This window comes from Patagioenas fasciata, chromosome 27, assembly GCF_037038585.1.
Source record: "Patagioenas fasciata isolate bPatFas1 chromosome 27, bPatFas1.hap1, whole genome shotgun sequence".
Taxonomy (NCBI): domain Eukaryota; kingdom Metazoa; phylum Chordata; class Aves; order Columbiformes; family Columbidae; genus Patagioenas; species Patagioenas fasciata.
The window spans coordinates 1,795,137-1,816,345 of record NC_092546.1 but is presented as its reverse complement, the minus strand read 5'-3'; the positions used below and the strand labels follow the sequence as shown (position 1 = coordinate 1,816,345).

The 21,209-nt window shown below is 66.0% G+C and overlaps 3 protein-coding genes across 7 annotated transcripts; 1 reads left to right on the top strand and 2 right to left on the bottom strand.

The window, feature by feature from the left end:
* Window positions 1-486: 486 nt before the first annotated feature.
* On the bottom strand, window positions 487-1,812 carry MRPL54 (mitochondrial ribosomal protein L54). Its single transcript, XM_065858444.2, has 3 exons — window positions 1,713-1,812; window positions 1,025-1,181; window positions 487-740 (listed from the first exon to the last, which is right to left on the bottom strand). Exons 1-3 carry the CDS (start codon window positions 1,786-1,788, stop codon window positions 608-610), a joined length of 366 nt encoding a protein of 121 aa, XP_065714516.1. The 5' UTR covers window positions 1,789-1,812; the 3' UTR covers window positions 487-607.
* Window positions 1,813-1,851: 39 nt separating this feature from the next.
* On the top strand, window positions 1,852-8,326 carry APBA3 (amyloid beta precursor protein binding family A member 3). 2 transcript variants are annotated; one of them, XM_071799610.1, is made up of 11 exons: window positions 1,852-2,989; window positions 3,392-3,431; window positions 3,876-4,021; window positions 4,168-4,254; window positions 4,610-4,651; window positions 4,830-4,988; window positions 5,262-5,441; window positions 5,648-5,860; window positions 6,332-6,451; window positions 7,222-7,362; window positions 7,469-8,326. In XM_071799610.1, exons 1-11 carry the CDS (start codon window positions 1,910-1,912, stop codon window positions 7,538-7,540), a joined length of 2,280 nt encoding a protein of 759 aa, XP_071655711.1. In that variant the 5' UTR covers window positions 1,852-1,909; the 3' UTR covers window positions 7,541-8,326. The 2 variants fall into 2 exon arrangements, with proteins under 2 accessions (XP_071655711.1, XP_065714213.2); XM_065858141.2 differs by lacking the exon at window positions 4,610-4,651.
* A 205-nt stretch (window positions 8,327-8,531) lies between these two features.
* Window positions 8,532-21,100, bottom strand: TJP3 (tight junction protein 3). 4 transcript variants are annotated; one of them, XM_071799604.1, is made up of 22 exons: window positions 19,972-21,100; window positions 19,436-19,538; window positions 18,382-18,834; window positions 15,851-16,039; window positions 15,644-15,768; window positions 15,378-15,480; window positions 14,775-15,195; window positions 14,382-14,485; window positions 13,239-13,401; window positions 13,069-13,156; window positions 12,799-12,863; window positions 12,593-12,671; window positions 12,295-12,451; window positions 11,808-11,916; window positions 11,141-11,360; window positions 10,624-10,820; window positions 10,320-10,415; window positions 9,943-10,013; window positions 9,530-9,835; window positions 9,171-9,419; window positions 8,930-8,982; window positions 8,532-8,809 (listed from the first exon to the last, which is right to left on the bottom strand). In XM_071799604.1, exons 1-22 carry the CDS (start codon window positions 20,187-20,189, stop codon window positions 8,710-8,712), a joined length of 3,669 nt encoding a protein of 1,222 aa, XP_071655705.1. In that variant the 5' UTR covers window positions 20,190-21,100; the 3' UTR covers window positions 8,532-8,709. The 4 variants fall into 4 exon arrangements, with proteins under 4 accessions (XP_071655705.1, XP_071655706.1, XP_065714210.2 ...); XM_071799605.1 differs by having other exon boundaries at window positions 12,295-12,445; XM_065858138.2 differs by lacking the exon at window positions 18,382-18,834.
* Window positions 21,101-21,209: the final 109 nt, after the last annotated feature.

Genomic DNA, 21,209 nt, shown 5'->3' with positions numbered 1-21,209 from the left:
GAGCACTGTGCAGGGGTGGCACTGTGCAGGGGTGGCACTGTGCAGGGGTGGCACTGTGCAGGGGTGGCACTGTGCAGGGGTGGCACTGTGAGGGGTGCCATGTCCCTCACCCTAACCCACTGCCCCCACAGCACCGCCACAGCCCGGCCCCATCCTCCCAGCCCTGGGGAGCACAGGCCGCTGAGCCCCCACAGCCCCCAAAGCCCAGGGGACGTGAGTGGACTCATTCCCCAGCCCAAAGCCACCACACATCCCCCCACAGGGCCCTTCACCCCCCGCCGCTGCAGTGCAGACTGCGACAGAGCAGGGAGCCGGACCCATGTGGTAGCACAGGCTCCCTCCATGAGCAAAAAACTGAGCTTCTGCTTTAGCAAATACACCAAGAATTTGTGGCCTGTGTTGTGTTGCCTCAGCAGCCCCTGGCACCAGCAGGGACCCACGCTGAGTTCGCCAAGGGCCTGGGTCTGCCAGAGCCTCCATGAGAGCTACCAGCCTCACCAAACATTTATTACTAGTTTATAGCAAGAAGAAGAGACCAAGAGCGGGAGCTGGTCCCAGCACTGCCCGCGCTGGCACGCAGGGGCCCGCACCCCAGGCTCTGCAGGGTCTACAGCTTCTTGCCCTTCTTGAGCCGGTTGCGGTGCCACGTGTTGTACTTCCGCAGGCGCCTCCAGTACTCGATGGAGTCGGGATCCAACTCCTCCAGCTTCTTGGGGGGCCCGAGGTTGATCTTGAAGAGCCTGGGGGTGAACACAGAGGGCGTGAGGCTGCGGCAGGGACAGCAAAGGGACAAACGCGGGACGGAGCGATGGAAATGTGAGACCAGGACATGCGGATCCCACACCCAGCACATCCCAGTGCAGGCTGCTCCCCCCTGGCCCTCGGGGAAGGCCTCTGGATGGCACAGCAGCTGTTTTCCTCCTCCCAGAACAGCTCCCCATCTCTCCTACACTTGTCTGTTCCCCCTGGATGGCACCTCCACAGGGACGGGCACCCCACGAGGGACCCCCAGGGCACCACCTACCAGTCGGGGTACTCGGAGTCGGGCTTCAGGGCCACCTCCGGGCCCTCCTTGAAGTAGTTGACCCCCATGGCGTGGGTGGCGAGCATGGTGGGGTCCGTGCACACCTCAGGGCCCTGCAGGGCCTCCTTCGGCACCGCCTTGCCCTTGACCTTCCCCCCTGCAGGGACAACGGCTGGGTCAGGAACGGGGACGGGAGCAGGGGAGGGATGCAGGGAGGGGAAAGGCCGGGGGCTCAGCCAGAGTGGGGACAAGAGCGGGGACAAGAGCGGGGCCACCGCGGGGTGCAGCAGCCCTGGGGACGGGAACCAGGGCTGGGGCAGAGGATGGGGGGGACGGGGGGCACAGGAAGCACAGGGGGGCACAAGGGGGGGCACAGGAGGGAAGCACAGGGGGGCGCAAGGATACAGGGGCACAGGAACACAGGGGACACATGGGACACGGTGTCACAGGGGCATAGGGGAGCACAGGGACACAAGGGACATAGAGACACGGGGTCACAGGGGAGCACAAGGGGTCACAGGGACTCGGGGACACAAGGAACACGGCGGCACAGGGGAGCACAAGGCGGCACAGGGACTCAGGGACCCAAGGGACACAGGGGCACGGGGAGGCACGGGGACACAAGGGGGCACGGGGGCACAGGGACTCGGGGTCACAGGGTCACAGGGTCCCGGGGTCCCGCTCTCACCCGGTTTCTTGGCGAACCCACGGGCCGGCCCGGGTAGCGCGAGCCGGGCCGCGCGTAGCAGCACGCGCGCCGCCATGCCGGGCGCGCGGGGCACGGCGGGCGGGGCGGGGGCGCGCGTGCGCGGGGCGGGCCCGGAAGCGGCGGCCGCGAGCGGGACCGGTGAGCGCGGCACCGGCGGCGGGCCCGTCCCGCTCGCCATGGACGGCGGCATGGACTGCCAGGCGGGCCCCGCCCCGCACCTCGGCGGCGACGAGCCCCCGGAGGCCCCGGCCATGGACACGGAGGAAGAGCCCGCGGTGCGGCCCGGTGGCCCTGGGCTCCCGGCGGGTGACGGGCGGCCGGCGGGGCCCCCCTTCCTCAGCCCGCGCCCCGGGCACGACCTGTCCGGCCCCGAGGGTCAGCCCGGCCTGGGCCCCGCTACAGACCCGGCCGCCCGGGCAGGGGCACGAACTGAGCTTTGCCGGGACCCGGGGAGGGCGGTGGAGACGGAGGCGGCGGCCGCGGGGCCGCGGGGCAGCGCTGGCTGGAAACCCGGCGGCAGGAGCGGCCCTGCGGAACCAGAACAGCCCCGAGCGCCCAGCGACGCGACGGGCATGGAGCTGGATGAGGCCCCCGAGGGCAGCGCCCGCCCGGGCAGGGCCCCGTGGGCCGAGGATGCGGAGGATGAACCCTCAGAGCTCCAGGGCCTGCTGGCCCAGCTCCAGACCCTCGACCCCAACCTCTGCGACCGCCCGCCCGCCGCGCCGGGCCCGCTGCACCCCGGCAGCTCCGGCACCGCTCGGGTGGGCGCGCAGCCCCGGCGGAGCCCCGGGCAGTGCCGGGGCCGGTGCCAGCCCTGCCCGCTGCACGTGGCCACGGGCCGGGGCCTGGAGACGCGGCCGTGCTGTGCCCGGCACTCCGCCTGCGCCCGGCCCTGCCACGGGCTGCTCTTCGCCGAGGCCGACCGGGAGGACTTGCTGAGCCTCCTGTGCTACGAGGGGGGGCTGCCGGAGCCCAGCGCCGAGACGCCCTTGGCCCGCTCTGATGTCCTGGCCGGGACCAACCTGGAGATGCTGCGGGCTCAGGAGGAGCTGGCTGCTGCGGAGAAGCCTGAAGGGCTGGGAAGGCCAGAGAGCTCGGAGGAAGGACCTTCCGGCAACTGGTACTATGGAGAGGGGCTCGGCGAGGTCGACTCCACCTGCGAGGGTGGTCGGGACGGTTCCCCGGAGCCAGCCTGGGTGGCCCTGCCTCCCGCTGCGGCCCCACAGGCAGAGCAGCCACCCCAAGGCGGCGTGACCGTGAGTGCATCGCACAGGGGCTGTGGAAGCGAGGCAGGACGTGCCCCTTGGCTCTGTTCCCTCTTAAGGTTTTGGGTGGGGGCATAGGGGAGCCAGAGGCATCTTTTCCTCAGGTCTTACAGGGCCTCATGCTGCTGGGGTGCCCAGACAAGACCCTTGGTACTGGTGCTGGCTCCTGCTGCCGTGACCGCAGGGGGACACTTGCATGGCTTTCTGACCTGTGCAGGCCCTGGGGAAGAGGCTGGTGGGTCTGAACACCCCCAGCCTCAGGAACCTGTTTCCCCCCTGCCCTGGGACGCTGAGTCCTCGCTCTCCTGGGGCTCCAGAGCAGCCCGGCGGGGGGACAGGCTGAATCTCGGGGATCCCAACCGGAGCCTCACCTGTGCTCTCATTGCTTTGCAGACCAGGGAACCCCCATCCTCCTGCCCAGCCTTCAAAGAGGGTGAGTTGCTTCTATGCTTGAGCAGCAAAAGCAGCCAGGAGTCTTGACCCTCTGCCTCCTGCTTTGACCCTGGCTGCGGGGTGGCCAGGGGTCCCAGCCAGGGAGGGAGCACCCAGCTCTGCACCCACACAGGCTGGGAATGTGGCTGCAGGCTCTGGGTGGCTCGTTTGATCCCATCTCACCCTTCACTGAGCACAGGGGCTGCTTCAGGTGTTGGGGAAGGGGATGCTCAGTCTTGGGAATGGAGAAAGGTTAGGGTGTGCCAGGGGAAGAGGAAGCAGCAGTGGGGTCAGAACTGGTGTCGCGGTGATGCCAGGAGCCCATCTCCCAAGGACTGAGCTGCTTTGCCACACGTAGGAATGCAGCTAATGGGTAGTAGGAATTGGTAACCTGTTTCCAGAGGTGGGGGGACCAGACCCTGCTTAGTCCCTCCCGATACATCAGTTCCAGGCCCTTGCGACCCGGAGGATCTGCTGGACGGTGTGATTTTTGGGGCAAAGTACCTGGGTTCCACGCAGCTGGTCTCGGAGAGGAACCCCCCGACCAGCGTCCGCATGGCGCAGGCCCAGGAGGCGGTGGACAGGATCAAGGTGCGGGGGGCAGGGAGACACAACTGCCACCAGCCCGGCCCCTCCTGGGCGTGGGGACCTTCCCAAAGGGACCCCACGGCTGTGGGGCAGGGACCCGAGGAGTCCTGGCAGGAGCTGTGACCTCTCCTGGGCACGTCATTCTGCAGGCACCGGAGGGGGAGTCCCAGCCCATGACCGAGGTGGATCTGTTTGTCTCCACGCAGAGGATCAAGGTGCTCACGGCCGACACGCAGGTGAGCAGGGAACACAAGCACCCGCGTGGCTCTGGGGCTGCCAGAACCTTCCCGTTTGGCCCTGGGATCCCCACCAACACCCCGCCAGCGGGGCTGTGCGCCGGGACGGCCTGCGGGCACACGGGCACGCGTCTGGGAGGAGACGCGTCGCTCCACAGCCACCCACGCAGACGTGTCGTGTCCCTTGGCTCTGCGCGGCTGCACGAGGCTTCTCGGGCAAACCGCTCCTTGCAGGAGCTGCTGGGTTCCCAGACCAAGCTCCAGAGAACTTACGCTTGAAACTTTTGTAGCAATTTGTCTCTGGAATAGTTTCCGCTTTGTAGCCAGAGGGAAGAGCTGTCTTGTCCCCCAGCAGCACCCAGAGATGCCGATGAGTCCTCGATCGAAGAAGCTGTTTGTACGTTTTAGTGCGGATGTGGTGTCTGCACAGCGTGTGCCCGGCGTTCGAGCTGCGTCCTGGCACGGTGGCTTTTGAACAAAGCCCCTCCTGCTCGTGGCGGTGCCTGGTGGGCTCGCGGGCTCTCGTGAGGTCCGTTGGGCCGGGACTGAACCACTCTGCCCGTGTCCCTGTCCAGGAGGCCATGATGGATCACTCCCTCCAGACCATCTCCTACATCGCGGACATTGGCTCCCTCGTGGTGCTCATGGCGCGCCGGAAACTGCCTCGGCAGTCGGAGGTGACGGAGGAAAAGCGGCTCTACAAGATGATCTGCCACGTCTTCCACTCAGCTGATGTGAGGCGACAGCGAGTCCCTCGGGTGGCCTTGGGGTCCTGGGCCTCTTCCCGCTGTAACAACCGGGTGCTCTGGAGGCTCCTGACAAGAGCAAGGAGCCCAACCCGAGTACCTCTGTGGTAGAAGCACGGAGGACTGACCCGTTTGCGCAGCGGAGGAGCCAGGGTGCCCTGGAGCTGGGGTGTTGCGGGGTGCCGGCAGCTGTGGGCTCCAGTTTGGCCATGAGAGCATCGGCCCTGACCACGGGCACAAACGAGCCCTGTCTTTCCACAGGCCCAGATCATCACCCAGGCCATCGGGCAGGCGTTCGGCGTGGCCTACCAGCGCTTCCTGGAGGCAAACAGCATCGACCCGAGCCAGCTGAGCCCGCGCCAGTACAGCCGTGCCCTTGAGGACCAGGAGCAATACAATGCGGAGCTGAACCACTTCTCCCGGCAGGAGAACTGCAAGGACGTAAGAGATGCCTTGGAGGGGTGGGGACAGTGCAGGGAACTGGCTGGTGGCTCCGTGCCACCGCTTCCACAGCTCCCTGGGCAGCTGAGGTGCTCCCTACGAAACTGGGTCCCATCCCGGGTGGCTGTGAGCCCAGAGCACGCGTGCTGGGGCTGGGACAACATGCCCCATGGTTCAGGTGACCATAACCCGTCTGTGCCCCCCAGGTTTGCATCCGGAAGCAGAAGGGGGAGATCCTGGGCATCGCTGTCGTGGAGTCGGGCTGGGGCTCCATCCTGCCCACCGTGGTCATCGCCAACCTGATGCACGGGGGCCCTGCGGAGAGGTCGGGCGAGCTGAGCATCGGGGACCGCCTCATGTCCGTCAACGGGACGAGCCTGGTGGGGCTGCCCCTCCACACCTGCCAGAGCATCATCCGGGTGAGCCGGGGCGTCTGGGGTGCCGGAGTCCCTGATGCTCCTTCTGTGGGGTGGGTGGGGGATAAGAGGCTGTGGGGGGCCACGTGTGTCCTGTGGGCTTGGGAGGAAGGGCTGTGACAAGGCAGGGACAAAGCTGGGACTGAGCTCACTGCAGCAGAGTGCGGGCAGGCCCTGCCCGAGGGGCAGCACCGGGCCCAGAGGGAACCTGCTACATCTTTCACCTCGCGGGCAGGAAGGAGCTGAAGGCAAGGACAGTGTGGGCTCGGGGACAGCGTGGGATGACTTGGACTGGATTTATAAGCTCTTCTGATTGAATTTGAGCATGGCAGTGTCCCTGCATGTGCCTCAGTTTCCCTGTTGAAAACACATTGCTAATCCTCAGCCTTGCTGTGAACAACGTGGCTGCATCGCCCCTCCCAACCATGCCAAATAGCTCCCCGAACTCTGACAAAGCCCCATCCCGTTTTCCAGGAGCTGAAGCACCAGCCAGAGGTGACACTGAACATCGTGCACTGTTCCCCTGTCACCACGGCTGTCATCCGGCGCCCCGACTCCAAGTACCAGCTGGGCTTCTGTGTTGAGAACGGTGTGGTGAGTGCTGGGGACGGGAGCGGAGCCGGGCGGGCTCAGGTGGGGGCGTCAGCCGCCCACCTGGCAGAGGGACACGGCGGTCGCGGCTGCGTCCCTGGGGACGAGCGCACAGCTCCAGCACTCGTGTGCATGCCAGGCGTGAGGGCTCACAGGGCTCCGCTGTGCCCCAGCAAAAGGCTCTTCCCAGTTCTCTCGTGGTTGGATCTGTCTTCCTGATGCTGTTTAGCTGTTGGCTTTTGGGGTGGTGGTTTCTTCCTGACTTGTGGTGTGATCTTGGTGACATTTCTTGCTGTCCCCAGTGCTCCAGCCCCTGCCGGCTCTGCGCTCCACAGTGGAAAGGCAGAGGAGCATTTCCAGGCCCCGCGGGAGCTGATGGGGCAGGCGGGCAGCGGGGGGTGCCAGGGCTGCACCGCACACTGACCGGTGCTCCCAGTGGTGCTGGAGACGCGGTACCCGCAGGCGCACAGGAGCTGCTGCCCCGGAGAGATGCTCTGGCACTGCAGCCATGGCTGGATGGGAGCACGAGGGTGTGATGGGGGAGCTGAGCTCTCTGGCAGCGGGAGAACAAAATCCTGCACGGTGCCTTTGCCATACATCCCAGCACATCACTCTGGTGGCAGCAATACAGAGACGTCCCTGCCCTGGCTGCACACCGTGGGCTGGAGGAGACAGCACCCAAGTGCAGATCTCTTAGCAGGAGCCTGCCTGGATGGGAGGGTTTGGGTGGCGGTTGTGCCGTGGATACAGTTCTGCTCTTACCCGCTCCTCAGATCTGCAGCCTGATGCGCGGGGGCATCGCGGAGAGAGGCGGCGTCCGCGTGGGGCACCGCATCATCGAGATCAACGGGCAGAGCGTGGTGGCAACGCCCCACGAGAAGATCATCCAGATCCTCACGCAGGCGGTCAGCGAGGTGAGCCGGGCGGCTGGGTGCGGAGCGGGCTGGGTGCGGAGTTCTGTGCCAGCACCTCCAGCCCGGGCTCTAGCGTCTCCTGGCTGATCCATGTGTCTCTGCTCAGGTCCACATCAAGACCATGCCGGCCTCCACGTACCGCTTGCTGACCGGGCAGGAGCAGCCCCTCTTCCTGTGAGCCACTGGCTGTCACCGCATGTGCCGGGGCCAGGCAGGAGCGAGCCCGGGGCTGTGCGGGCAGGACAGGCTCTGCCCCAGCGCCCTCGTCCTTCCCTCTGCCTGCGTCTCTTCGGTTTTACTCAGGACACAGCAGGGGTCTGATCCCCAGCCTGAGCAGTGTCAGCGCTGGCCGTGCCAACATTTGGGCATCTTGTCCCCTCCACTTGCCCCTCCCAGTGCCTGTCCCGCTGCTTCACAGTGTCCCTCGCCTTGGCCTGTGCTGGCGGGAGGACAGGGGACCCTGCGTGGAAGGTCACCCCATCCAGTCACCACACACAGTGCTCTTAGCTCACCAACAGTGCCTTTACCCAGCTGGAGGTGGTGCCGGCAGCCCCTGCTCACCTGCATGTGGGTGCACGCTGACACCCCGAGGGGGAGCCGGCAGGGCCCCGACTGGGCCCTCACGGCACCTGCTCCTTCTCCCTGGCTTTGCCAGGGCTGCAAATGAAATCCCCGTTAGACCTGTTGCACCGAGCTGGGAAACTACCTCTGCTGTTCCCTCGTGCTGCTTCTGACCGCTCTGCACGCGCAGGCTGGCACCAGCTCACAGCGCTCACTGCCATCAGGGAACGTGGTGCTGCCCGGTCCCGTGTCCTGGGGAGCTCGGGGTCCTGAGCCCCAAGGACCAGCCCCTGGTGCTGTGTTTTTCATGAGTGGGTGTCTGGTTCCTTGTGGCCAAGACAGCACTGGCCTTTCTGTGCCCGTGTGCTTGGTTGATGTAAAAATAAACATTTGAGGAAACGTGGGTCGCTGCGGTTTGGGAGCCCTGGCTGGGCTGCAGCTGCTCAGCTCTGCACCCTGCGCCTGCTGCGGTGCCAGATGTTGGCACAACCTGCGGCCAATTCCTGCTCCAACGCCTCTTGGGGTGAGACCTGCCTGGGTCCCAGCGAGACCACCATGCTGCAGGTGTGTCCCCTGCCACCGCCACCCAGCACGCACGGAACCGCAGATCAAAACATTTCGTTTTATTCCAGCAGCAGAGGCTGTGGACTAAAGGCAGCTGGTGGTGCAGGTGCAGCAGGATGAGGCCCAGCCTGGCCGTGTGCTGCTCTGTGGCACCACCTGGGCCGGCCCGTGGGGCTGGGGCCGGGCTGGCCCAAGGGGCTGTGGCACAAGCCAGCAGTGCTGTCACACGTCTGTAGCTGGACCCCACTCGTAGCCTTCATCCTCATCCGAGTCATCCCTGGCCCGCGTGAACCTCTTCCTCACCGCGTCATGCTCGTATTCCCTGGGGCACAAAACACTGCATCACCCCTCTGTCCCCCCACCGGATGGGTGATGGGGACGGTCCCTGCTGGGCAGAGCTGGCACCGGTGGCTCCGCAGGCCCTGCCCCAGCCCCCTGGTACCTGATGCTGTCATGGTGCTGGCCCCACCGGGGCTCCTGCTGCTGCTTGGGCACCTGTGAATGGCCAGAGAGATGGGGTCAGAGGAGGATTTGTGCCCATGCCGGGGGCTGCGCTGTGTTCCCCCACAGGGAGCCAGAGCTGGACCCTGTGGCGGTGGGAGGTGACAGGACAGGAATTGGCCCCCGTAGCCGGGCACTGTGCCACCCCCATCAGCCCCTTGGACCAGCATGAGGGGACCCACCTGCTCGCTCAGGCCATGGCCTGGGGACTCCTGCGCTGGCTCGGAGGAGCGGGCCAGCCCGGGCTGGTCACACATGTCCTCAGCCTCGCCATCAGTGTAGGCGCCGGCCTCACCATCAGTGTAGGCGCCCGCCTCGCCGTCCGTGTCCTCGTAGTCGCTGTTGGCACGACTGTCACAGGTCAGGTAGCCCGAGGCTGCTGCACTCGGCGGGTTCAGCAGCTCCAGACTGTCCTCCCGTGCCAGATCTGCCTGTGGGTGGGGATGACACGGACGTGGGACCCCAGCAGCCGAGACGGGTGCCTGGCCTGGCTGCAGCCCCAGCAGGCTGAGCTGTGCCGCAGGGACCCCGTGCCCTGTACCTGCTCCACCGCCGTCCAGACGGGCTGGCTCTGCTGTGTCCTGATGATGTCCTTGATGGCCTCATACCAGGCGTTGCTGCTGAGGCTGACGGTGGCGGTGAAGAGGTGGCTGCAGTGCTTCTTCATCTTGTTGGCCTGGGCATAGAGGCGCCGGGAGCTCTTCCTGGAGTCGGGCGCCAGCCACTGCCGCATGGCCTTGATGCCTTGCCTGCTCTCAGGCTCGCAGAACACCACCACCGGGTAGTACTGCACGTAGTTGAGACGCTCCACAGCCGAGGGCGTGATGTCCAGCAAGGCGTGCTTGTCCTGGGGCAGGGCACGGCCCTCAGCCCCGCTGGGGATGGGGACGGCGGCCCCGGGCTCCCCCAGGCCCTGGCCCAGACGGCTCCAAGGACACGGGGAAAGTCTCTCACCTTTTCTGCGATCAGCCGCACTGAGTCCAACTTGATGACCTTGGAGGACGCCCCATCGCGGGGGATGCTCGCTGTGGGACAGGGAGACGTGGCGTGAGAGGGGCTGGGGGAGACGAGCAGCCCTGGCACCCCCAGGCTGGGTCTGGCTGTCCCCAGCCCCGGGGCTGTGTCCCTCAAGGGGGGGCATGTCTGGGTCTCAGCTGGTGTCATGATGCATAGGAAGAGGGTGAACGAGTCCAGGAAGGTGTTGGGGTGTCACAGGGAGGGGCCAATGAGGCCAAATCAGGCCAGAGCCACAGTTACAGAGCTCCCACGGGTCGCGGACACTGAGGGTCTGGCTGCTGGGTGCAATTTCCCCCAGCATGGGGGGTACATACGGGCAATCTCGAACAGCTCGGGCTGCTCCGTGCTCAGTTTCTGCATGGCAATGTCTGCGATGGGGCCCAGGATCACCACCGGCCGCTTGAAGCTGGCTGTGGGGAGAAGACGGAGCGGCTCAGGGAAGCTGCGGGCGAGGGCAGAGCCGGCAGCACCCAGGGCTCCAGCCCCGCTCCTCGAGGTGCCTGCAGGCCTGGGACTCATCCAGGGGAGTGGAGCCCACTGGCACCTGCAGTGGGGCAGCCCCAGAACCGAAGTCCCCTGGGTGCATTTGGGTGACAGGGACTCAGCCCCAGTACCCACCTTCCTTCAGGACCACCCTCTCATAGGGCGGGTAGTGACCCTGCTTTGTGAGGGCAGACAGGTCCTCGCGGCTCTTCCGCAGTATTTTCTTGGCTCCCCGCAGGCCCCGCAGCTTCCAGAACTCGGCCCGTGCCCCGGAGGCATTGGCACCAGATGTAGCTTTCATTGCTGACTCCAGGCTGGCGATCTGCTCGGCCCTGGGAGGGGAAAGGGCTCAGGACCTGGCGCCTCTGGATTTACCCCCTGCCTTGTCTCGCTGGGCTCTGAGGAGTGGGGCGCGAGGAGCTGGTGTCCCTGCTCAGCAGCACAGCTGGTGAGGCTGTGGCAGCCCCTTTCCTCTGGGACCTTGAGCATCGGCTGCCCCATCACCCAAGAAGGGATTTCAACAGCTCCCGCTTCCCAGTGCTGCTCCACCAGCCTTTGCCTCTTGCTGGAGCCACCATCCATGTCCCTGTCCCACTGGGGAGCCTCCCCCCAGCTCTGCTCATCCTGGGGCCGTTCCTGGCTCCATCCCTACCTGCGCTGGTTGGGGATGATGCCCTTGTCCTGCTCCTGCAGGTCCCTGCCCATGCGCACAGCCAGCCAGCTCCCCAGCCTGCCGCGGTACACGGTGTCCAGCACGTGGAAGACGTCCCCACGAACAAAGCTGAGCCCCGACGGTGTGTCCTTCTCGAAGTCAAAGTGTGTCCGGATGTAGAACGAGTCACCCACGTTGGATGAGATCATCTTCCTGTAAACTGGAGCCCAGGGCGAGAGGGACCATCAGAGGCTGAGGAGGAAGATGCTGCAGCAGAAGGTGCTGGAGGGGTCTGGGCAGGAGCTGGGCTGGCTGGGAGCTTCCCCAGGAGCCCAGGCTGCTAGGGAGGGCGCTGGGGACACCTTTTCCTCCCATGGCTCACTCAGGTGTGCTGTGAATAGCAGGACATGACCCCTCAGCACACACTGGCCGCTCCAGGCTGAGCAATGGTGCCAGAAAGGCCAGATCCAGGATGCTGAGGCACAACCAGAGCCAGGATGGTTTGGTCCTCTCCCACCACCTCTCTGGAGGAGGAGGGGGTGCAGGGAGGAAGGACCACCCTGCGGGGGCAGAAAGGGCCGCGGCAAGTCCAGCAGCTCTGATGCTTGCTCAGAAGAGACGGAGGAGGGAGAGGCACAAGCCCAGGATGAGTCTGGCTGTCACTCACTGTCCTGCTTGCTCTGGGTCCGCAGCACGATGTCCTCGCCCGGCTGCACGCTCATCAGATACTCCACGGCCTCCTCGCGCGTCAGGTTCTGGAAACTGGTGTCATTCACCTGCCATGGAAAAGCATTTGGACACGGCTCTGCCGGCAGGACAGAGGGCGCAGGTGCCAGCAGGAGTTCTGGCGATGGCAGCGCCCAGGGCAGGGTGGGAGAGGTGACCAGTCCCTGTCACCTGAGCGCCCGCCACCACCCCCAGTGACCCTGGGGAGGGCCCCTGGGCCAGCCAAGATGCTGCCTGGACCCCGCTGGGTGTTAGCAATGCCAGAGCCAGGACCGTCCCCCCAGGCAGTGCCTGCAGAGCCAATGGGCACAGGCCATGGGCACTGACCCAAATCGATGCCCAGCAGCAGAAATCCTGATCCCCAGACCCAAGAGGTTTGTGCCAGTCCTGCTGCAGAAGCGTTCGGAGCCGTTCCCGTGCCCAGGTACCTGCAGGATCTGGTCCCCTTCTCGGACGCCCTGGCTCTCGGCCGGGCTCCCCTCCTGCACGCCCGACACGAAGATGCCCACGTCGTTCCCGCCAGCCAGGCGCAGGCCAGCGCTCCTGCCCTTCACAAAGTGCACGATCCTGGAGTCAGCGCTGTACCTGCCACGGGGGAGCCATGGTCAGCCCGGCAGTGACACGTCGGGGACAGCACAGGGGGTCACCAGCACTGTGACCCCAACCCTGTGCCGGAGCAGCTTCCCATCTCCCCCAGCCCTTCTCCGCTGCCTCTCGCAGACGCACCCGTCCCTGCGTGCAGCTCGGGTCGCGGGGCTGGCGTGGGGGCTGCGGCTGCCGGCCCCCTCCACGGCTTCCAGCAGGTCTGTGGGGAAGGAGAGCGGCTCCAGGGGACGGCGGGGGCTGCCGGGGGGGTTGGACAGCGAGATACGCAGGAGCCCAGAGCCCCCTCAGTGTCCTGAGCTCCCTTGGCCTCAGCTGAGCTCACTCACCAGGGCCCCGAGCGTTGTCCACAATCATGTCGGTCGCAGGGTCCCTGTTTGATCGTCTCCCCTCCCTGGAACAAAGTCGGGACAGGATTTGGGCAGGTGACGGGGCCAGCGCTGGATGGGCACAAACAGGCAGTGCCACAGCAGGGACAGCGGAGCAAGCTGGGACTAAATGGCAGAGCCACCCCCGTGGTGACCCAGCCCCTGCAGACAGGCAGAGAGCGCAGCGGGACCTGGCGGGGACGGGGCTGGTGGGCACAGAACGGGACTCACGGTGAACTCATCCTGGCAGCAGCTGGAGGGGGCGGGGAGGCCTCACGGGATGGCGGGTGGGACTGTTCAGAGTTGATGTCGGAGATGTCTGCAGCGACAGGAGGGAAGACACGTCAGTGATCATCCAGTCCCTGTGCCATGTATCTGTCCCCGTCACCGTGTCCCCTCACCGTCCATCCGGGAGCTGTCGCTCTGGCTGTCATCTATGTCAGCGATGTTGACCAGGAACTGCCGGTTGTCCCGGAGGACGAGCAGCGTCAGGGTCCCCTCCGTGCGCTCGATGAGCTGCTGGGTGTCAGCCAGGGACATGTCCTCGCTGGGCACCCCGTTGATCTGGGGGCAGAGCAGGAGGCCTCAGGGTGCTTGCTCCTGGGAAAGTCACCCCCAGGAATCGCTCCAACGCGATGCTCCGACTGCCACCTTCCCAGCCCGTTCCCAGTCCCTTCCCAGCCCCTCCAGTCCAGCCCCAGCTCCCACAGCTTCCTCTGTCCTAGGCCATGTCCCTGTTCCTGGATGCCTCCCAGTGGGGCCTCATCCTGCACTGAGGAAACAAATTAGTGAGGCTAATTAACTCCCACCTTTAGCTGCAGGGGGCCCAGCATGGAGGCAGGAGCTGCAGAGCCCTGCTCAGCCGCCGCCCGAAGCTCAGTTTTACTTTGACCAGGGCTGTCAGTCACGCACCACACTGGTACTGGGGAGTCGGGCCCCCAGCGGCCTGTGGGGCTGTGGTCTCCCCAAGGTTCAGCAGCTTTTCCCACCCGATTGCTGGAACAAAATCCCTCCCACTTGTCCCAGAGCTGCTTTGGCCCCAGTTCCCAGCAGCCATGGCTCTGCCTGGCCCATGTGTGTAGATGAATCATCACACACAGAATGTCAGGGATTGGAAGGGACCTCAAAAGATCCTCCAGTCCAATCCCCCTGGGGAGCATCTCCCTCCATCTGCTCCTCCCCAGATACTTTAACCATTGTTTCACCTGACATACCCTGACATCTGAGCTCCCCTGGCGGGGACACGCACACGTGGCAGGGGACAAGGTGCCGTGGGGACAGTGTGGTGGACACAGCGGGACAAGCCACAATCCCTGGCTGAATGCCACGGGGCTGCCCCAAGCATCATGGGGAGCGGGTCCCCAAGAGCCCGCAGGGTCCCCAGTGCCGACTGGGAGCTGGGGCAGAGTGTGGGCACCCAACCAAGCCCGTAAAGCCACCATCCTTGGCATGCAGGTCTTGGCTTGTCCCCTGCGGTGACACTAGGGACGAGCCACCCAAAGACGGGGAAATGAGATCCCCAGCAAGCGCTGTGCACCCCATACCTTCAGGATGAGGTCTCCCTCCTGCAAGGCGCCGTCCCTCGCCGCCAGCCCGCTCTCCACTATGTGCTTGATGAAGAGCTGACTCCCCAGCTTCAGGCCATACTCTGCATCAGAGACCACGACAGCGTCAGCACCAGGCGGGTGCAGGACCCGCCCGAGGCCCCCCTGGGCACCGTCCCCACGAGCCCACCCTGGGTCCCCTCGGGGCACTAGGAAGCCCCAAAGCTCAGCTCTGCCACCACGGGCTGAGTCCTGGCACATTCGGTGAACAGCCTGCGCTGCCCACCCACCACAAGCCAGACCCTGCATCAACCGCGCCATCACCTCCCAGGGGACACACAGTCACAAATCAGGTGACAGGACGCAGGGACAGAGGGAGCAGGAGGCCTTCACCTTCGTTCTGCTTCTGCTTCACCAGGACCGATGTGATGGGCTTTGTGGGCACATTCCGGTGCGGCAGCCGCTTGAAGCCGGACACCAGGGCCAGGCCGTTGGTGTCCCATTCGTGACCAAAGGCATTGGCAGAGCGGTGCCGGCTCTGCCGCCGGTGGCTGCTGTCCTGGCTTTGCCTCCGGTTCCGGGACACCGGCTTGTGCTGGCGGCCATCAACGCGGTGGTCACCAGAGCTTCTCTCGCTGGACGAGTCCCCGTCGTAGCCCTGGTTGTGGTCCAGGTCGTCCCGAGAGCGGCGCAGGGCTGGATCCGCACCGTGCAGCCCATCGTCCTCGTCTGAATCGTAGCGCCGGGGCGCAGCCGGGGACCTGGGGCTGCTCTTGCTGATGGGGAGGTGAACCTTCTTCTGTCTTTTCAGTGTCTGCAGTGGAAAGCGAGAAGGAGAGGATGGCGGGTGCAGCTGCCTCTGCCAGATGTTCCTACAGCAGTTGCCAAGCCCCCAACAGGACCTGGGGTGTGTGTGACAGGGGAGCCGGGATGGGGACAGGCGCAGGGCAGCCCCGCGCACAGTGCCGACCCTGGCCCGCCGTAGGCACCACTCACAATGTTGACGATCTTGCCACAGGTTTTAAGCGTCTGGATGGCAAACGAGGACGAGACGTTCTCCATGGAGAGGCCGTTCACCATCACGATGTGATCCTTCCTCCTGGGAGGGAAATCGCAGCCGGGGAGCTGGCGGGACCCCATTACCCCAGGGATCCCAACCCAGCCGGGCAGGGTGGCAGTGGTGCTGGCCCTGTCCCAGCAGGACCAATTCACTGCCCTTCCCAGTGAGCACTCCCCATGTCCCCACGTCCCCGTGCACTCACTGGAGCCGCCCCATCGCTGGTCCCCCGGCCACCACATCCGAAACGAACACCGCTGTGTCCCCAGTCACCTTGTTGGGATGGTCCAGGCCCCCAGAGACAGCGAAGCCAAAGCCCCGTTGAGGGTCCTACAGGAACGGGCAGACGGGGGTCAGGAAGAGCAGCCCCACAGACCCATCCCCTCCCATGGGCAGCCCGGGCCACACTCACCTTGCTCAGCGTCACCGTGTGCTGCTCCCAGATCACCATCTCCTCCATGCTGGGCACCCACCAGCACAAGCGCGGGACGGCGGCCGCGGCAGCTGGCCCGTGTGGCAGCCCCTGCCCAGTGGCCGGGGGCACAGACTGGCTGCGGCTCCTCTGTGCAGCCACTGGCCCCTTCCTCAGCCCCACTTCGGGCTGCAACGAAGAGCAGAAGCAAAGCTGAGCCGCAGGCACCGGGAACAGCAGGGGTGCAGGGGACAGACCCCCCCAGTGCCCAGGCACCCCCCAGGGACACCAGAACTCACAGCCACGTCACACCCGGCTCACCCCCCATGGCAGCAGTCTCCAAAACCCTGAGCTGCTCCATGCAGTGCAAGATCGCCATCACAGGGGTCCAGCTCCATCTCCTTGGCCACATGTGCACACAAGGGGAGGTTTTAGGCAGGACAAGCAGGTCAGGACCCATCTCCATGGCTGAGACCACCTGCCCACACCGACCTCGTGGTCCTGCTCACAGACCCCAGGGTGCTGCTTCGGTGCCGTCCCACCCTCCTGCTCCAGCACCACAGCAGAGCCAGCAGCTCTGCCAACCGCTTTGGGATTCACCAGCTCCAGGTCCCCAGAGGAGATGTCGGTGTGAACCCAGAGAGACGTGGGATCCCTGCGTGGGGTGGGCGACAGCGCACCCAGAGCCTCCCGTGACTTCCCATGCAGTGGGACAGGAGGAGCCGCTGTGATCAGGGGATGTGAAGGGCCAGGGTTTGTCTGTGCCATCGCACATGCCAAGGAAACCCGGGTGAAACCATCGAGTGATTCTCCAGGGCGATGAGGACAGGAATCCACAAGCCCGGCGCAATGATGCCACCACCGCCAGGTCCTCACCCCTCGGAGTGGCACAGCTGGGCAGGACAGACCCTCACCCACCGCCTGCCCATGGCAGCCTCCGCCCACAACTGGAGGAAGTGAAACGTCCCCCAGCCAGGTCACCCCGTCCTGCTCCCACCTGGGCACCCCCGTGCTGACAGCGCCCAAACGCGTCCTGCCATGGCAAAGGAACCTCCACGGCACAGGAACCACCATGGCACAGGAACCGCCACGGCAAAGGAACCGCCACGGCACAGGAACCGCCATGGCACAGGAACCGCTACGGCACAGGCAGAACCCAGCACAGGCACAATGGGCCACAGCTATGCTGGCACTGCCAGGTCTGGTGCCGGCTGCCCTTGTGTCACCATCGAGGATTGGGCAGCAGCTCAGCAGGGGTACATCTCCCCAGTGCTGATTGGCTGACAGCCGAGGCACAGGCACTACCCCTGGTGCTGATTGGCTGGCAGCTCTGCCACGGCAGGACCCCAAGATCTGGTTGGCTCTGCTGCCATGGGTCTCTCTGGACACTGCTCGGCTGCCCTGCCAGAGCAGATCTGATTGGCCAATAGCTCTGCTGTGGCACATCTTCGGATTCTGATTGGCTGATATCTGTCCTGTTACAAGTCTCTCCAGGGCTCTGATTGGCCAATGGCTCAGCCACGGCAGATCTCCAGGGCTCTGATTGGCCAGTGGCTCAGCCACAGCTGATCTCCAGGGCTCTGACTGGCCAATGGCTCAGCCACAGCTGATCTCCAGGGCTCTGATTGGCCAGTGGCTCAGTCACGGCAGCAACCCCCAGTTCTGGCCACACTGGCCCTGCTGCCCTGTCCCCTGCAGCACCCACATGGCTCCGCGGCGCCCGAGGGCTCTGGGACAGCTGTGCCAGGGGCTGTGCCGGTTCCCCACCGTGCCCTGGCCCCCATGTTGGCACCACAGGAAGCTGGAAATACCCACAGCCCCTTTGGGAACTGACAGCGGGGCAGGTTTGGACCAGGGGGCATCAGAGCTGAGCACTGAGGCCCGTGGGCAATGCTGAGCAGGGATCCCGTGGGGACACTGCAGGGGCAGCACGGCGGCTCAGCCCCAGAATGGGGCTCCTGAAACGAGACCGAGCTCACGGCAGCGCCGGGCAGGACGGTGTAATCATTCACCTGGGCCTCAGAAACAGCCCCAGCTGGCCGGGCTGCGCCCACAAGCGCCAAGGGCAGAGTCCGGGTTTCCGCTCTGCGTCATGAGCCACCGAAACCAGCCCGAGTGCCCACCCAGCACCCACCAGTGCTCAACATGTGGGGACACACATGCCCAGGGGTGGCAGGGGCTGAGCAGGACACCACTGCGGTGGCACCTTTGGACCTGTCCCGGTGTTTGTAACACCGCTAACAAACAGGAGACCCCAGCATGGTGGTGGGTGGTTTCCTGCCATACCAGTGAGCTGAACTGCGTTGGCCGATCAGTGCTCACGGTCTCCCTGGACACCCGCGGGTGACACGGCACAAGCTACAGGTCCAAGAGACCCCAATGGTGAAGCAGCCAGAGCATCGCCCTCCCTGGTGTGACAGCTCATCCGCTGTGCCAGGGCTGACCCACTGCTACCCCACACAGCCCTTCACCGTCCCCAGCCAGCTCCCACTGCTGTCCCATCACCAGGAAGCCACAAATCAGCCACACACCTGCGTCTCGCTGCTGCCCGCGGCTCTTCGTAGGCGGGGGGTACAGCGTGGGGATGACAGCAGCTCCTGTCTCGCCAGCCGGCACAGGCAGCACCCAACGGTGCTGCCAAAGCCCCAGTCCTGCTCCCGGTCTCCCCGGGGGAGCTGGCGCAGGGCCTGCCCAGAGCCAAAGGCCGAGCCTGGCAGCTGGAGGAGCCGGCTCAGCCGGTTTCCTACAGAAACCAGCCCGCACTCGAAATGGCCCCGCCGGGAGGGGCAGTATCTGGGCAGAGCTGACCACAGCCCAGCACGCCCAACACCGAGAGCCCCACACGCCCCACACACACCCTGGTTGGCATTTCCAGGGAGTTTAACACCAAACAAAGCCCCGGCTGCAACGGGGCCACTCGTCCCACTGCAAGGTCCTTGTTCGGGGTTGTGCCTGGCCCCGGATGACGCTGCCAGCAATGCCCACTATGAGGACAGCAACAGGTGGGGAGGTTATTTATTGGAAAGCGACGCACCCCGCCCACCCCAGCGGTGCCCCACAGCCATCCCCACACCCATAACCTGCTTCCCAGCACCCGTAAACTGTTTCCCAACACCCATGCCAATGGGGGTCCTTAATCTGGGACCCCCCAGCCTGCCTGGGATCAGTGGGGTCCCTGGTGTCAGCCAGTGCTGCAAAACTGCTTGTCCGGTGTCTGGTCCTGGCTGTGCAGGACGGGGGGCCTGGGTCCCCCCAGAAGCTCCTCTAACCCTCCCCCACCCACATGGCAATGGGCTGATCCTGGGAAAGGGGTCTCTGGAAGGTCTGAGCCAGCCAGGGTGTAAATCAGCCAGACCGAGGCACGTCCTCCAGCCCTCGGGACGGAGCTGTGACAGCAGGGTCCCAGGATCCCCCCCAGGTATCTCCCTGCAGTTGGGGCAGGACTCCAGGAGGGCCACCAGGTCGTGGAGCCACTCAGAGAGGGGCAAAGCGTGACCAGGTCCCCAGACGAAAGCATGGTTGGGTCCCTGTCCCCAGATGGAAAGCAGGGCCGGTAGATCCCAGGGGACAGGGTCAGGCACTCACCGAGCCTCCGATCCGACCAGGAAGGAGCCACCGAGCTCCCGGGCTGGTGGCAGTGGTGTCACTCCAGGGTGCCTTGCTTAACCCTTTGTGGGCCAGACGCTGCCTGCAGGAGGAGAGGAGGAGGAAGGGGGTCCCGAGGCAGTGTCCCGGGCACAGTAGGAGTCATGGGGGCTGTCCCTTTGTCCTCCATGATGCTGGTGGCTCAACCACATCCACCCCCCCCCGCAGCCCCCGGCAGGAGCAGGCTCACAGGACACTGAGGGTGCTGGTGCCCAGGACAGGTGTCCTTTCCCCTTTCTAGTCCTCTCCAAGGGGGTGGGGGCTCTGCACCAACCCTCGCTGCCCCTGATCCCCAAACCCTCCCTCCAGCCCTGCCTGGGAGTCCCCAGGATGCCCAAATGTCTTCAACCAGTGCCCCAAGAGGGACAGGGACATCGGCCAGCCTGGGGCTCCTGGTCCTGGGGGAGCTGTGGGGGAAAAGGTGACACCATGGCTGCTGTCCCCTTTCCTCCCCTCCCCCTTTCCTCTGCCCCCACCTGGGGACCAGCCCCCCGTCATTCCTCCTGCAGCGGGGCGGCTTTCCCACGGTGACCGAAATCAGCTCCACGCCTCTGCTCTCTGTCCAGGCCGCCACTTCCAGTCGGGGTCGGTGCTGCTGCCACGGGTCGTCCCGACCCTGCGGTGGGGTGTCGTGGGGACACCAGCTTCCCCGGAGCCCCCCAGCCAGCATCCGCCAGCCCGGAGCTGGAGCCATCGCTGTCCCCGCCGCTCCTCAGACCGGCAGCGAGTGGCTCCTGCTCACCGCAGCCCCTCGGGGAGCCCGGGGCCCCTCCCGGCCAGGCGGCTGCTGGTCCCCGGCCCGGCCGCCGCCTCCCCTGGGCCCCCGGCTGCCGTTGTGCGCAGGGCCGCGGCGGGAGCCCCGCGGGCCGGGGACGCGGCCGAGCAGCATCATTACGGCCGCCTGCACCCAGGGCTGGGCGGTACCGCCGGGCCGGCTTCCCCTGCCCGGGACACGATTGTCCCCCGGGGACCGGGACACACTGGCGCGAAGGGACCGGCCGGGAGAACCGGCCCGGGCTGACCCGCACCCAGCGCTGACCCGCAGCCCGGGGCACCCGGGCCGGGCGGTGCCACTAGATGGTGCCACGGGCCGGGCTCGCCGCGGGACCGGGAGGAGCCGGGCCTGGCCCGGGCTGGGGAGCGGAGCGGGGTCGGGGCGGCTCGGCCCCGGAGCGGGCCGGGGGTGTTGCCCGCGCTCGGCGGCGGGTCAGGCCCGGCCCGGAGGCTCCGCGGTTCGCGGTGGACACGTCGAGGGGGAGGGCGGGGAAGCGGCGCCCGGCACCGGGAGGGCCCCGGCCCCGCGGGGGACAGCGGAGGCTCCGCCGCGCCGGGGGCGCTCAGGACTGGCTGTCAGGTCCCGCCGTTCCCGGCTCCGGGTCCCGGGCCCGGCCGGACCCGCACAGCGCGCGCCGGGCCGGCCCCGCCCCCGCTGCCATGGCGACCGGCGGACCCCGCCCCCGCGCGGCGCCGTGCTGCCTCCCGCCCGCTAGGGAGAAGGGGGGAGGAATGGCTTTTCTTCTCGCCGCGCTGTGGCGCGCGAAGCCCCGTCCCTCTCCCCGCGTCTTCCAGCCGGGAACGGTCCCGGGCCCGGGCCCACAGCCCGTGGGCTATCGCGACAGCCAACCCCCGAGTCGCGATTAACTCTGGCGGAAGGGGACCACTCAACTTCCGGCGCTGGCCGCGGTCCTTTCCGCCCTGCGCTGCTGGGGCGTGT

Excerpts from the sequence above, each read along its gene's own strand:
- MRPL54 (XM_065858444.2), bottom strand. The coding sequence starts at position 1,788 with ATGGCGGCGCGCGTGCTGCTACGCGCGGCCCGGCTCGCGCTACCCGGG. Across the intron at positions 1,182-1,712 it reads TGGGTTCGCCAAGAAACCGG|GGGGGAAGGTCAAGGGCAAG; the intron begins GTGAGAGCGGGA and ends TTGTCCCTGCAG. Across the intron at positions 741-1,024 it reads GACTCCGAGTACCCCGACTG|GCTCTTCAAGATCAACCTCG; the intron begins GTAGGTGGTGCC and ends GTTCACCCCCAG.
- APBA3 (XM_071799610.1), top strand. The coding sequence starts at position 1,910 with ATGGACGGCGGCATGGACTGCCAGGCGGGCCCCGCCCCGCACCTCGGC. Across the intron at positions 4,989-5,261 it reads ACGTCTTCCACTCAGCTGAT|GCCCAGATCATCACCCAGGC; the intron begins GTGAGGCGACAG and ends GTCTTTCCACAG. Across the intron at positions 6,452-7,221 it reads TCTGTGTTGAGAACGGTGTG|ATCTGCAGCCTGATGCGCGG; the intron begins GTGAGTGCTGGG and ends CCCGCTCCTCAG.
- TJP3 (XM_071799604.1), bottom strand. The coding sequence starts at position 20,189 with ATGGCTCCAGCTCCGGGCTGGCGGATGCTGGCTGGGGGGCTCCGGGGA. Across the intron at positions 12,452-12,592 it reads CGAGCTGCACGCAGGGACGG|GTACAGCGCTGACTCCAGGA; the intron begins GTGCGTCTGCGA and ends CCCCCGTGGCAG. Across the intron at positions 11,917-12,294 it reads AAGGGGACCAGATCCTGCAG|GTGAATGACACCAGTTTCCA; the intron begins GTACCTGGGCAC and ends TTTCCATGGCAG.